Source organism: Somniosus microcephalus, chromosome 4 (genome assembly GCF_052327205.1).
Source record: "Somniosus microcephalus isolate GS21.2 chromosome 4, FLI_Smic_1.0, whole genome shotgun sequence".
NCBI classification, from domain to species: domain Eukaryota; kingdom Metazoa; phylum Chordata; class Chondrichthyes; order Squaliformes; family Somniosidae; genus Somniosus; species Somniosus microcephalus.
In genome coordinates, this window is record NC_140990.1 from 317,016,151 (window position 1) to 317,031,215 (window position 15,065).

General features: G+C 45.6%; 1 protein-coding gene across 1 annotated transcript in view; it reads left to right on the forward strand.

Moving 5' to 3' along the window:
* The first annotated feature begins 1,507 nt into the window (after nt 1-1,507).
* The window catches only part of mnx2b (motor neuron and pancreas homeobox 2b), a 52,418-nt gene continuing 38,860 nt past the window's right edge, over nt 1,508-15,065 (forward strand). The window contains exon 1 of the mRNA XM_085983867.1: nt 1,508-2,021. Coding sequence (XP_085839993.1) covers nt 1,553-2,021 — 469 coding nt within the window. The 5' untranslated portion in view covers nt 1,508-1,552. The remainder of the gene's footprint in view (nt 2,022-15,065) is intronic.

The following is a 15,065-nucleotide window of genomic DNA, read 5'->3' on the forward strand; positions in this document are numbered from 1 at the left end:
AGAGAGATGAGATTGTAAAACAGTGGAGACTTTGAAGCTAGGTTCTGATATTTAAAAATCAGAAACTTAGAAGTTATTTTTGGTGTTCAATCTATCTAAATATCTATTTTACAAAATGGAAATAAACGAAAAGTGTGATTTGTGTTGTATATAAAATATAATTATTATTGCAGGCACATTCTCAAACTTGGGAGGACATATTCATTTAATGCTCTTTAAACATTCTTGAGCAGGTTCCACGCAAAGCAAGGTTACAAATGAGTCACTTCTGCCATTCTCTCCTTCGTTCGCTGCTGTTTCTAGACCCTGACATTGGGAATCGGATGAATATTTAAGCCTTTCGCTCTCCGGACTTTGCGAGAGCGTGGCCGAATTTCAGGGAAATGAGGGGTAAATTCGTTAATTAAACGCCGTTTGAATCGGCTCTTCTCCCCGGGGAAGGGTGGCGAGAGGGGCGGGGACGGAACCAATGTGATTCCCTCCCCCGCCGGGGGCTGAGACTGTCCTAGGACTGCCAAGATCCAAAGGCAAGGGACTTGTCGCTCACTGCAACACCGAGAGAGAGACAGACAGACACACACACAAGAGATGAGACTGTGGTGCGAGTAAACCCGCAACAGAGACTGTTAGAGGGTTCCCGCAACACGGGGATAGAAGAAAGAAAGGAAGAAATAAAATATATTATATATATATAGGCAGGTAGAAGTGGAAATAAGATAAGAAAAGGAGAAGGAGAGACAGACATACAGAGAGAGATAGAGACACAGAACGAAAGTGAGAGAGAGAGAGAGCCGGGAAGAAGGAAGCGAGAGTCACACACTAAGAGAGACAGAAAGAACCAGAGAGAAACGGAGAGAGAGAGAAACGGAGAGCGAGAGACAGTCTCACACTAAGAGAGACAGAAAGAAACAGAGAGAAACGGAGAGAGATAAGACAAGGAGAGAGACAGAAAGAAACAGAGAGAAACGGAGAGAGAGAGAGATAAGACAAGGAGAGAGACAGAAAGAAACAGGAACGGAGAGAGACAGCGAAGACAGGAAAGAAACAGCCTCACACTAAGAGAGACAGAAAGAGAGGGAAACGGAGAGAGACAGAGAGAAGGCAGTGAGAGAGAGTCGCAGATTAAGAGAGACACTCAGAAACACAGAAACGGTCAGAGATTCGCCGAGGATCGAGAGAATAAAATCGACTGAAAGACATAGCGACACAAAATGAGAAATCAACTGTAAAGGAAACAGAAACACTAGAAACTGGGGCACTATAGAATTGCAGGATTGCCAGTCTCTCCCCCTAGTTGAATAAACCTTCAGCAAGTGGTCCATGTGTAGAGGAGAGTAGCAGTGGGTGTTGTACAGAACACTTGCCCTGTCCCTGGCCCTAGAAACAGTGCGGGGATCTGCAGGTGGTCAGTGGGCGAGGCAGTGCCCACAGGTAGGACTGTCATAGGCTGGCAGCGCCCTGTTATACCGCACAGTCGCCTGGCCAAGTTCTCCCAGTGCGAGGGAACCTCCCCAGATCTCCAGCACCTCTCCACCTTCTCGATCCCAACACCATGGAGAAGTCGAAGAACTTCAGGATCGACGCCTTGCTCGCCGAGGAGCCGCCCAGGGCGCTGCCGAGCGCTTCCCCTCCCGTGCTGAGCCCCAGCTCGGTGCCCGAGAGCTCGGCGGGCAGCCCGGGCTCCTGCATCCGCACCGAGACGCCCTCGCCGCGGGGCAACCCGGGCGCCCTGTCGCTGGCCAGCGGCATCATCCCCAAGCCGGGTTTGCTGAACCTGCAGCCGCCGGGCCTCGGCGCCCTGTCCCACGCCGCCATCCCCGCCATGTACGGGCACCCGATCTACACCTACCCGGGCCTGGGGGCCCATCACCCGGCTCTGTCCTACGGCGCCTTCCCGCAGCTGCCTCAGCCGCACCCCGAGCACCTCAAAGCGGCGGCGGCAGCTGGCTCCTTCCAGCTGGACCATTGGCTCCGGGCTCAAGCCGCCGGGATGATGATACCTAGACTACCCGACTACAGCAGTGAGTAAAACCTGACTTTACTTAACAATGATAGATAGATATTTTCTTTTAAAATTAAAAAAAAACTTTGTGCAACTTTGGGAACATTTGAATTGAAAACACATTCGTTTTGAAAATTAATAATTGACATGATTTCATTCTTATTAAATGCAATCGAAATGTGTTACAAAATTGACATTTTTTAAATGCAGAAAGCTAGAGAAACTGGGATTGTTCTCCTTGGAGCAGAGGAGATTTAATAGAGGTGTTTGAGATTGAGGGGTTTTGATGGAGTAAATAAGGAGACATTGTTTCCACCGGCAGGAGGGTCGATAACCAGAGGACACAGATTGAAGATCATTCCCAAAAGAACCAGGGGGGAGATGAGGAGAATTTTCAATATGCAGCGAGTTGTTGTGATCTGGAACGCGCTGCCTGGAAGGGCGGTGGAAGCAGATTCAATAGTAACTTTCAAAAGGGAGTTGGATAAATACTTGAAAAGGAAAAAAAAGTTGCAGGACTATGGGGGAAAGAACAGAGGGAGTGGGACTGATCGGAGAGTTCTTTCAAAGAGCCAACAGGCACAGTGGGCCGAATGGCTTCCTTCTGTGCTGTATGATTCTATGATTATGGAAAATAGGGTTACTGACAAGTTAATTTGTTGCAAAAGTTATCAACAAACTTTTTTTTTTTAATTGTGTGTTCCTTTTCTCTTTGCACTTTGCCCCGGTTTTAATTGTGTAATTAGTGTTAATTATCTCCGGAGAACATTATTTGCGAATCGCCCTGTCCCTCCCTGAGACAAAACAAAACCTGTTAGAGAAGTAAGTTTAAATTTGAGGCTGTTGAGAGGAATATTTAACCCTTTACAATTTTTTTTAAGTCGAATTATTATGGGGAAGAAATATTGCAAAAAGGACGCAATTCATTTCGGGTTTTTCGCTTTGCTGTTGGCAGCCTGTTAGACCAGGTCCCCCCAGACGGACAAGTTTAAAGGCCTGTCCATTCAGCCTGTGTGTTGCATCCCAAGTTCCAAAGTTGTGACAAAGAGAGGTTTCTTTTGAGGGCTGGGGCCGCTTTGTTCTGTCGCTGCATCTGTTTTTTTGTCTTTGAGAAAGAACAGTTGCAGAGTGTAGTGTGTGTCGGAACGTTTGAGTCTGGGGAAAAGCGCCGGCTCCCTTTTGTCAGTCGCTTCTGATATTGAAGTGGGATTAAGCCCCTTAATCTTCTCTGAGTCCGAAGTAATCGTCGCGGCACCGACTGATCGGGACTGCACGCTACAAAATGTCAAATGTCGCTCTCCTTAATTTTCTTTGCGGGGGGGGGGGGATGGAACGGGGGAGAGAGGGATGTTTACACACTGCAATATAGATATATAGACATTTTATATATGTGTGTGTGTCTATCTATAAAGACTTACATCTATACAGCACCTTTCCACGACCTCAGGACGTCCCAAAGTGCTAACAAAGTACTTTTTGAGTGTGGTCACTGTTGTAATGTGTGTGTGTGTGTGCGTATATTTGTATATATATAATTATATATGTGTGTGCGCATATAATCTGTATATATGTGTGTATATGTATGTATGCATATACCTGTATGATAGATTTTATAGATGATATAAATACACATATATATATATATATACAGATTATACAAATTATATGCATACACATATATACTTATATATGTTCGCATTTAATCTCTATATAATATGTATATGTGTCTATTTATACATATATATGTGTGTGCACATATATTTATCGATATAATATATGTGTGCATATATCTGTATCTATATATTTATATATATATAAATGAGTCTGTCTGTCTGTGTGTATGTGCGCGGTAAACCCCCTCTCTCTCTCCCCTTCCCCCTCTCACTCTCTCCTTCCCCCTCTCTCTCTCTCCTTCCCCCTCTCTCTCTCTCCTTCCCTCTCTCTCTCTCTCTCCTTCCCCCTCTCTCTCTCTCTCTCCTTCCCCCCTCTCTCTCTCCTTCCCCCCTCTCTCTCTCTCTCTCCTTCCCCTCTCTCTCTCTCTCTCCTTCCCCCTCTCTCTCTCTCTCATTAATGTCAATGATAACATTGCAAAATTATAATTCTGCTTGCTACCTCCAAATTCACATAGAAGGAAAACTGTAAAATCTGGTAAAAACGGGGTTACGGGGATAGGGTTTGGGTGGGATGGCTGTCGGTGTAGGGACCGGGTGCTAGGGTTTGGATGATCAGCCATGATCTCATTGAATGGCGGAGCAGGCTCGAAGGGCCGAATGGCCTACTCCTGCTCCTATCTTCTATGTTTCTATGTTTCTATATGGCTACTGGCGATCCCCATTAACAAAAAACGAAGTTAAACAATCATCTCCTGGGTGCTTAGCAAGAGTTCTTCAATCCCAACAGTTTTATAAACAGTTTTATAAACATGGCAGAGGGTTCTTCAGTTCCCTCGGCAACGCCGGGTACTCCAGCTAGTATCATATATATGCGCGTGTGCATACATCTGTGATAGATTTGATAAATAAATTGAAAATCTACAGAATATGCCACCAATGCAAACTGTAGTATATGCCTAATGTCATGCTTGCCTGGTGGGATAGTGTCAGGAGTTCGGCCTGTTTTATTTTTGTAAAGAGGCCAACCTTGTCAAAGGAAGTTGTCGTTGTCACTCTAATTGCTTGTTAAAGAAATTGGTTCAATTTGCAATTGAAACTGGCTTGTTTCACGGCCCATTAGCCGGAATGAAGAGATCAGTGTGTGTGCGTGCAGATAATGCGATTAGATACACTATACACGGGGGAGGGAGGGAGGGAGGGGGCAACAGGCTGCGAGAAGAGAGCAGAGACACAAAGCGAGAGAGACTGGACACACACATGCACAAGAAAGTTTAGATACAATTGTGTATACGCGGGGAGCACACCCTGTATGATGAAAGCGACATAAAGCGAGAGAGACACCGAGAGGGAAAGACCAGAGAGAGAGAGACAGAAGGCAGACAGGATGGCCGAGAGCAACTGAAACAGAGAGAGAGAGAGAGAGACCACGAAAAGAGAGACAGGAAGAAGGACAGAGACTGACAGAGAGGTGGAAAGGAGAATGAGACCGAGGGATAGACGGAGAGAGAATGACATAAGGAGAAAGCGACAGAGAGAAGTTAACAACAGAGATGGGGAAAGCAGACAGGCAAAGGCAGAAAAGTTAGAGAGAGAAAAAGGACGGGACAGGTAGTCAGAGACAGATAGGGAGAGCCAGAGTGAGTTAGAGACAGATCGAAACATGCCAATCAGTCAGAACCTCGGGGAGATTCAAAGGCATGACGACAACACACCTAAAGCTGCATGGAACTGAAATAATATACATCTTAAACGCTTAATATTGTATGCATTCCTTTTAAATTGAATAACTTTAGCCGACAGATTCTTAACTTTTTTACACCCCCCCCCCAAAAAAAAGCTGTAGAAGCTACATCATTACATAAATTTAAAACAGAAATAGACAGTTTCCTAGAAGTAAAGGGAATTAAGGGTTACGGGGAGCGGGCAGGAATTTGGACATGAGTCTGGGTTCGGATCGGTCATGGCCCTGTGGGTAGCGGAGCGGGCCCAGGGGCTGTGTAGCCTGATCCTGCTCCTATTTTGTGTGTCTAATTCTGTTAGATTCAGGAGATGGTTCTGTGATAGTAGATTGGTGGTTAGAATCAGATCAGCCACGATCTTATTGAATGGCGGAGCAGGCTCGAGGGGCCGATTGGCCCACTCCTGCTCCTATTTCTTATGTTTTTATGTTCTTATCTTTTTGTCCGGTCTGATTTTCGAGAAACAGAGAGTGAGAGATACATTTACAAGACATTTCACACAAACGCCGCCTGTTCTGCTCGGCGCTCGCTGCGGGAGACTCAAAAGAGAGAAACTGAAAACAAAAAGGAAGGCAGTTTGAGCGTGTGATGTTTTGCATGTGTCTGGCTGTGTTTATTGTGGAGTGGGGAATAGTAGGCAGCTGGCGTGTGATTTCAGGGTAAGCAGTGTAATCTGTTTCACACACATCACATTTCCAAAAAAAAGAACATCATCTTGAAGAAATATTTACTTGAAAGAGGAATAAAAAACAATACAGGACTCTGGGGAAAGAGTTGTGGGGAGTGGGATTAATTGCATAGCTCTTTCAAAGAGCCGGCACAGGCACCGTGGGCCGAATGGCCTCCTTCTGTGCTGTGAGATTCTAGGATGAAATATAATACTTGCAAAATGTATATCCCCGTGTGACTTAATACCAAATCCACACGGCGACACGTTTGATTAAAAGCGAGTCAATCCCGTTTCTCTAGATTTATGTATCTACACTTTAAAGGGTTTCAGAAATCAGAGAGCATTATCCCGGGTAGAGAGAGGCCGAGCTATTACTGATCTGCCGATATCGCTGAGCGTCTGTTCCCCACTTAATATGTGGCAGATTTACTTTCTTTCTGATTCTCGCGGGCCACTCTTGAGGTTTTCAATGTAATCTCTCGACCGTGGAAGTTGCAGTGTTCCCGTACGATTTTACACATTACAGGGGCATGGGATCAAATAGTTTTACTGCTGAATTCGTCTAATAATCCGATAGACTTAATATATTTATAGGAACATAGGAACAGGAGGAGGCCATTCAGCTCTTCCAGCTTCAACAAGATCATGGCTGGTCTGTGACATAACTCCACATACCCGCCTTTGCTCCATAACCCTTCAGATCTTTTGGTACCATGTTGTCAGTAGGTTGTAATCGTACCAAGATGATTAATCCGTGGTGGTTGTGAAATTGGTGATGGTACTTGGAGTGGTACTCAGGTAAATGTTATAGTTTTTGTAACATAAATCTCGGATTTAGAATTAACAATTGATCTAGCATCAATTGCCCTTTGTGGAAGGGAGTTCCTGACTTCTACCATCCTTCTTCGTGCCTGTGAATGGGGAGGAAGGGACTCAGAATGATCCACTAACCTGATGGAATACTCTCCACTTGCCTGGATGAGTGCAGCTCCAACAACGCTCAAGAAGCTCTACACCATCCAGGCCAAAGCAGCCCGCTTGATTGGCACCCCACCCACCACCTTAAACATTCACCCCCTCCACCACCGGTGTACCGTGGCTGCAGTGTGTACCATCTACAAGATGCACTGCAGCAACTCGCCAAGGCTTCTTCGGCAGCACCTCCCAAACCCGTGACCTCCACCACCTAGAAGGACAAGGGCAGCAGGCGCATGGGAACACCACCACCTCCAAGTTCCCCTCCAACCATCACCTCCAAGTTCCCCTCCAACCACCACCACCTCCAGGTTCCCCTCCAACCATCACCTTCAAGTTCCCCTCCAAGTCACACACCATTCCTTCATTGTCCATGGGTCCAAATCCTGGAACTCCCTCCCTAACAGCACTGTAGGAGCACCTTCACCACACGGACTGCAGCGGTTCAGGAAGGCAGTTCACCACCACCTTCTCAAGGGCAATTAGGGATGGGCAATAAATGCTGGCCGCCAGCGACACCCAGATCCTGTGAAGGAATTTTTAAAAGCCTATCCTGGGTGCAATGAATAGCTAGAATCTTTAAATCTGGAGCTACCCTCCACCAATTTTAAAGCACAGATTTCTAACAGAAATAGATTCTAGTGCGGGACACACCTTTAATCTCTTATTTTGAGGGATTCTTGTTCTATCTCCTGATTTCCAGAGATAAATATAATCAAAATGTAATATAAACACAGGTGTCGCAGGGCTGGCGTGTTGTCCTTCAGTCAGGGGGAGTTTTAGACAGAGCCGGCGGTGTGCATAGCAACTCAAACCGGTTGGGTTAAAGACATTTATGACAAGGATTAGAGATCGGGATTATACAGTATTTGGGATCAGGGTTTCTGCAAACGAAAAAAAGATTCGTTGCGGGTTTTATTATTTTTGTTGGTTGTTGGTTTAAATGTAGGAAACGTGAAATTATTCAATTCCTTTCGTGTGTGACTGTTCAAAACCCGATCGGGTAATGCGTTGTACGGATCAGTTTTGAGCTTGTATCTCCCGAGTAATCATTTGGACCAGGAACTTGAGCCGAAAGATCGGAGAATGCAAAACCCCTTCCTCTTGCAAAACGAATCGGTTATAATCTAGCGTTTCACATTATCTCAAGTGAAAATCGCGGCCCGGTGATAGACTGACAAAGCTCACAAGAGATACACGGACCGCAGTTATAGACATGAACTAGCTTGTGAGAGGGGGGAGTTGTCACAGGTAGGTGTGGGCGAACTGACAGGACATCCAGGGCGTAGGATTCAGGGTGTATGCGGCACAGAAGGAGGCCATTCGGCCCATCGTGCCTGTGCCGGCTCTCCGAAAGAGCTCTCCAAATAGTCCCACTGCCCCTTGCTCTTGCCCCATAGCCCTGCAAATTTCCCCCCTAGCTCTGTAAATGAATGTCCCAGTGTAAAAAGATTCGAGCCTCAGTTCCCAGTGAGACGATTGGGCTCGTTGGGAGATTATTTCCGCACAGCATGGGGCGATTGTTGAATCTCTGTGACGAAAACAGATAGTTAACGTTTCGGGTGTAGCCCCATCATCACAACTGGAGACTGGAAGACACCAGAACTCCTTAATAGGGCTGGGCAGGACTGAGAGAGCGAGAGAGGGAGGGTGGTAGAAGTCATTCTCAAACCGCCGAGCACAGGTTCAGCGAATGTACTAAATAGTCAGCAAACAGGCTTTTGAAGAATTGGAAGCATATATAGTTTGCGGCATAGAAGGAGGCCATGCGGCCCATCCTGTCCGTGATGGCCCTTTGCTGGAGCAACCCAATGTCAATCCTACTGCCCCGCTCTCCCCCCACAGCGACGTAGCCCACCTTCCTTTCAATTATTTAACCACTTTTCCCTTAAAAGATACAAGAGGTTCTGCCTCAATATTCGCTCTACAAGCCCTAACCAGCTGTCTGAAGACATTCCTCTCTTTAGGATGAGGGACATCAATAAATACACTGATAGCAGAAACAAGGTGGATTAAAGTATGACGGGTTTACACCTTCTTCAAGCAAGCGGTGTTTACAGATAATTTATAAGGGATTTGGTGAAGCCCATTCCTTGCTTTCCAACTGTAATAAACGCCCAGGTGTTTGTTGTATCATTGACTAACCCACTTCCCACCAGACTTGAGAGTCGGTGCATGTTTATTCCTCCAAATGGCCAATGATGACTGAAAAGACTTTTCGTTATTTACGAGTTTGTGTCTTAGTTAATATTTGGTGTGTTGAGGAAATTTTAACCAGGTTTAGTGTTTGACTGAATACAGCTATTTTTAACCGGGTTTAGTATTTGACTGAATACAGCTTTTTTTAACCAGGTTTAGTACTTGACTGAATACAGCTTTTTTTAACCGGGTTTAGTGTTTGACTGAATACAGCTTTTTTTTAACCAGGTTTAATACTTTAAAGAAAGAAAGACTTCCACTTCTGTGGTGCATTTCACGAGCTCAGGACGACCCAAAGCTCTTTACAGCCAATGAAGTACTTTTTTCGAAGTGTAGTCACTGTTATAGTCTAGGAAACGCGGCAACCAATTTGCGCACAGCAAGCTCCCACTAACAGCACTGTGATGATGACCAGATAATCTGTTTTTGTTATGTTGGTTAAGGGATAAATATTGGCCCCAGGACAACTCCGCTGCTCTTCTTCAAAATAGTGCTATGGGATCTTTTACACTCGCCTGAGAGAGCAGACGGGGCCTCGGTTTAACATTTCACCGGACAATGCAGCACTCCCTCAGTATTGCACTGGAGTGTCAGCCTAGATTTATGGGCTCAAGTCTCTGGAGTGGGACTTGAACCCACAACCTTCAATGACTCAGAGGCGAGGGTGCTACCCACTGAGCCAAGGCTGACTTTACTCAATATAGCAGGTTTTTTTTATACCAGGTTTAGTATTTGACTGAATTTAGCTGATTTTATATTGGTGCCATTTTATTTCAGATTCCAGGATGTGATCCCAGTTATGCTGCTAAATCCAACTCGTTAGTCCCACTTGTTTTGAGGTCTATGAGCCTGGCACTGGGTTTAAGGTAGTTGGATTTAGCAGCATAATTGCAAGGACACAGTCAAAGATGCCAGGCCAGACTTTGAATCAAATTGCAACTATATAAATGCTGCATTAATCAAATTCTGTTGTTATTAAATAGGTTACTGAGAGATTTTTTGATTTACATTTTTTTAATGCTTAGCAAGTTAAGGAATGTTGGTGCTCGGGAGTGAAGCTTGTTCCATTTCAGGCACTCCGTTTCAGCATCAAGCACTCCCAGGTCAGGTACAGTACAGCCAGATGCAAAGTGAAGCTCCCTCTACTCCTCATGTTCAAATCCCTCCATGGCCTTGCTCCTCCCTATTTTCGTTACCTCCTCCAGCCCTACAACCCTCTGAGAACTCTGCGTTTCTCCAACTTTGGCCTCTTGTGCATCCCCCATTCCCTTCTCGCCACCGTTGGTGGGCGTGCCTTCAGCTGTCTAGGCCTTAAGCTCTGAAATTCCCCTCCTAAACCTCTCTGCCTCTCTGCTTCTCCTTTAAGACGTTCCTTAAAACTTACCTCTTTGACCAAGCCCTGTCTTAATGTCTCCCTCTTTGGCTTGGTGTCAATTTTTGTCTGACTACACGCCTTAGGATGTTTTACTACATTAATGGTGTTATATAAATGCAAGTTGTTGTTGCCCAGGCCTACTGTACTAGTGCGGCACTTTTTCCCATTTCCCATACTAACCATCCTACGATCCTCTCTGAGTGAGATGACCAATCTGTGCTACAGGTCCACACCCAGTAGGGACTGGTTTGAGAGTGCCCAAAACTAGTAGGGCCCTTACAGTTAACAGATGGAGGAGATCTACATCCTATCAGTCTGGGCTGGAGCTGAGCCCAAGTCTTAGACATAAAAGAATATGGTCCAATGCACTGTGGCACTTAGTTACCCAACAGAACATAAGAACATAAGAAACAAGAGCAGGAGTAGGCCATTCAGTAAGATCATGTCGGATCTTCTACCTCAAATCCACCTTCCCGCCCTATCCCCATATCCCTTGATTCCCTTAGGAACTTGAACTTTTGTGTTTTGAGGACCGACTTTCATTATTCTATCCCTTTTTCAGTGAAAGCTGTTTTGGCACAACACTTAAAGAGGGAGTTTCACAATTTGGACCTGGGCTAAAAGTCAACAGGACTTTTAGTTTTTCACTGTCCATCGAGGTCTATGTTTTTTGTTTAAACAGACGGTGTTGAAGCTATAATGCAATGTACTGTCTTGGCAAAGTTGCTGAGCCAGACCTAGAACCCTGTAAGGAACCCTACACACAGTTGGTAATGAAGCACTTTTAGGGTAATGACTGTAGGGTACATATCCCTCTGGTGTGTAGGAAGTGGAATTAACTTCATTTTCTTGTATGTACTGTATCTGTGTGAAGGGATATGGGAACAGGGTAGGTAAATGTGATTAGAACTATTTGATAATGTGGAGGGAATACAGTCACATGGACTGTGTTGTTTCTGTGCTGTAGCTTCCTTGTTTTTCTATGTGTATATATATTAAACTTACATTGGTTTATAGTGACAAATTAGCAAACATACGAAAATGACGGGCAGGGAAAGACCAGCTGGTCCATCAAGCCTGCCCCATACCATGATGGTTGGAGCATCGTGACCAATGTTCCTGTTAAACTGAACGGCCGCGTAGCGATCTGGAGGCCCCGCGCAGGCCGCTCAACGGCTTTACAATCGAAACAACCGCGCACGTGTGAGAAATTGAATGGGCCATGCAGCTCGTTGAAGGGCCTTGCACCCAAAAAAATTAGCAGGAACATTGACCATGGCTAGATACTTCCTACACCCACCATACCCCCACCTGGGAGAGGAAAAAAAAAACATAGACAAAGCCCCAGGGCCAATAAGGGTAAAATACTCTGGAAAATTCCTCTCCAGACCCCCTCAGGCAATTGAAACTCAGTCCAGGACATCACACGGACCCAGTGTTCTCTATAAAGACACTTACCTTCAATATGAAGCCATCTCTGCCCCAGTCAGGAACCGGCCCAGCTCCCTCTTGAAGGCTCGCAGAGAGTCAGCACCCATCACACCAGCCAACAATGTATTCCAGAGGCTAAAAAGCATTTACAGACAAAGGAATGTATACCATAGAGTCAGGGGGGTTTCATTATCAATTGTATGGTTAATTCAGCTGGGGTTGTTCGCCTTGGAGCAGAGAAGGCTAAGAGGAGATTCAATAGAGGTGTTTAAAAATCATGACGGGTTTAGAGAGAGTAAATAAAGAGAAACTGTTTCCAATGGCTGAAGGGTCGATGACCAGAGGGCACAGATTTAAGGTAATTGGCAAAAGAACCAGAGGCGACATGAGGAAAATCTTTTTTACGCAACGAGTGGTTAGGATTTGGAATGCACTGCCTGATGGGGTGGTGGATACAGATTCAATAGTAGCCTTCAGAAGGAAATTGGATAAATTCTGGAAGGAGAAAAAATTGCAGGGATATGGGGAAAGAGCGGGGGAGTGGGGCTAACTGGATCGCTCTTCGAAAGAGCCGGCGCAGACTCGATGGGCTGAATGGCCTCCTTCTGTTCTGTACTTTTCTATGATTCTATGATTCTCACAACAGGGACACCAATGATATAGTAGTGTAATGGTTATGATACTAACAAACCAGAGATCATGGATTCAAATCCCACCATGGTTGTGAAATTGAATTCAATAAATCTGGTCGTTTGTGGACTGGCTGCAGGAAAATAATGACCACGAAAGCTGCTGGATTGTTGTAAAAACACAACAAGTTCACTAATGTTCTTCAAGGAAGGGAACCTGGTCTGGACAACCCGTGATAACTCCAGCCTCACACATGGTGGTTGACTCTGACTGCCCTCTGAAGTAGCTTAGCAAGCCATTCAGTTATTAAAAAAAAGAAGCAATTTCTACAAAGCAGCAGTTCAAGAAGAAGGCCCACCACCAACATTCGCGCTGAGCTGCGCGGCCGCGAAGCGGTCTGGAGGTCCCCCGCAGGCCATCAGTGGCTTTTCAATGCAAGAAACTGCGCATGCATGAAAAATGTGAATGGGCCGTGCAGCCAGTTAAAGGGAGCACGCAACAAAAAATTTGCAGGGAACATTGCCCACTGCTACCACCTTCTCAGGGCAACTAGGGTCGGGCAATAAATGGGGCCTTGCCAGTGTTACCCATGTCCCACGAACAAATTTAACAGCAAATTGATTGCTGCGTGTAGTTACCTTGGAGTTAGAGAGTGAGAAACCGGTAGAACACCACAGAATTTCTGGGACCTTCTGTTCTTTTGTCCTTATTCATTCTCGGGATGTGGGCATCGCTGGCAAAACCAACATTTATTGCCCATTAAAAGGCTTTGCACCCAAAAAAAATTAGGCGGAACATTGATCATGGCTAGATACTCCCTACACCCACCACACCCCCGCCTGAGAGAGGCAAAAAAAAACATAGACAAAACCCCAGGGCCAATAAGGGTAAAATACTCTGGAAAATTCCTCTCCCGACCCCCCCAGGCAATTGAAACTCAGTCCGGGAGATCACACGGACCCAGTGTTCTCTATAAAGACACTGACCTTCAATATGATGTGATCTCTGTCCCAGTCAGGAACCAGCCCAGCTCCCTCTCGAAGGCTCGCAGAGAGTCAGCACCCACCACACCAGCCAACAACGTATCCAGAGGCTCATGATCTGCTCCCACATACCTCCAGGTGCTCAAGTTAGAGCGTAAAGGAATCGAGGGACATGAGGATAGGATGGGAAAGTGGAGTTGAGGTAGAAGATCAGCCATGAACTTATTGAATGGCGGAGCAGGCTCGAGGGGCCGTGTGGCCTACTCCTGCTCCTATTTCTTATGTTCTTATGTATTAAGGAGAGGCCTGGGGAGTGCTGATATGGACATTCTCATGTATGGGAGAAGGAGGTGGTGGGCCGCCTTCTTGAACCACTGGAGATTTGATACAACTGAGTGGCTCGCTAGGTCGCTTCAGAGGAGCAGTTAAGCGTCAACCACATTGATGTGGGGACTGGAGTCACATATAGGCCCAGACCGGGTAAGGATGGCAGGTTTCCTTCCCTAAAGGCACATTAGTGAACCAGTTGGGTTTTCACCACAATCTGACACCTTCATGGTCACTTTTACTGATAACTGATTTTTATTTCCAGACTTTTTTTAAAAGCTAAATTGAAATCCTCAAACTAGTGGGATTCACATTCTCCTGGACTATTAGTTGAAGCCTGCGGATTGCCCGTCCAGTAACATAACCACCGCACTACCGTACCCGTTGAACACGGTTACACTAGGTAGATGTAGCTGAAGTGCACTTGCGCTCCATTCCCACGTGCGCTATTTTTACACGGCCCCCATTAACCAGCGAGTTTTAACTCCTGTGCAAAAATAACACAGCAGCACATTAGCTGTACAAGGACTTTGACAATCGGAAGATCTGTCTATAAGTAGATGCTTACTCTTGACACTGCCGTTCAATGTCACGGAAGTGAACGAGGAAACATCTATACACGCCAAAATCTACCCTCACAGAACAATCCCTCCCCCTTGGTATCATCAGCAAACACTTAACAATCTACAGAAACCACAGAACAAAACATGACATTAATCGATTGATCGAGGAACAGCACCTCATCTTCCGATTAGGCACTTTACAGCCTTCCGGACTCAATATCGAGTTCAACAATTTCAGATCATAACCTCGGCCCCTATTATATTTTAATATATTTTTTATCCACACCTTTGGTTTGTGCCTTTTCCTTTTTTTCTCTCCCACATGGCAGCTGTCTCTCACTCTGCCAGCGCATTTCACACTTCATCTAGAGCCGTCTTTTGTCTCTTTACCTGTCCTATTACCATCTCGTCTCGTCTTGAATATCTCTTAATGTCTCTTCACCTCTCAGACCTTCCCTTTTGTTCTTTCATCTCCTCCCCCATTTCCCAGCCCCCAAACTTGCTTTTTAATCTGTTTCATTTCCTGCTTTTTTCTCAGTTCTGACGAAGGGTCTTCGG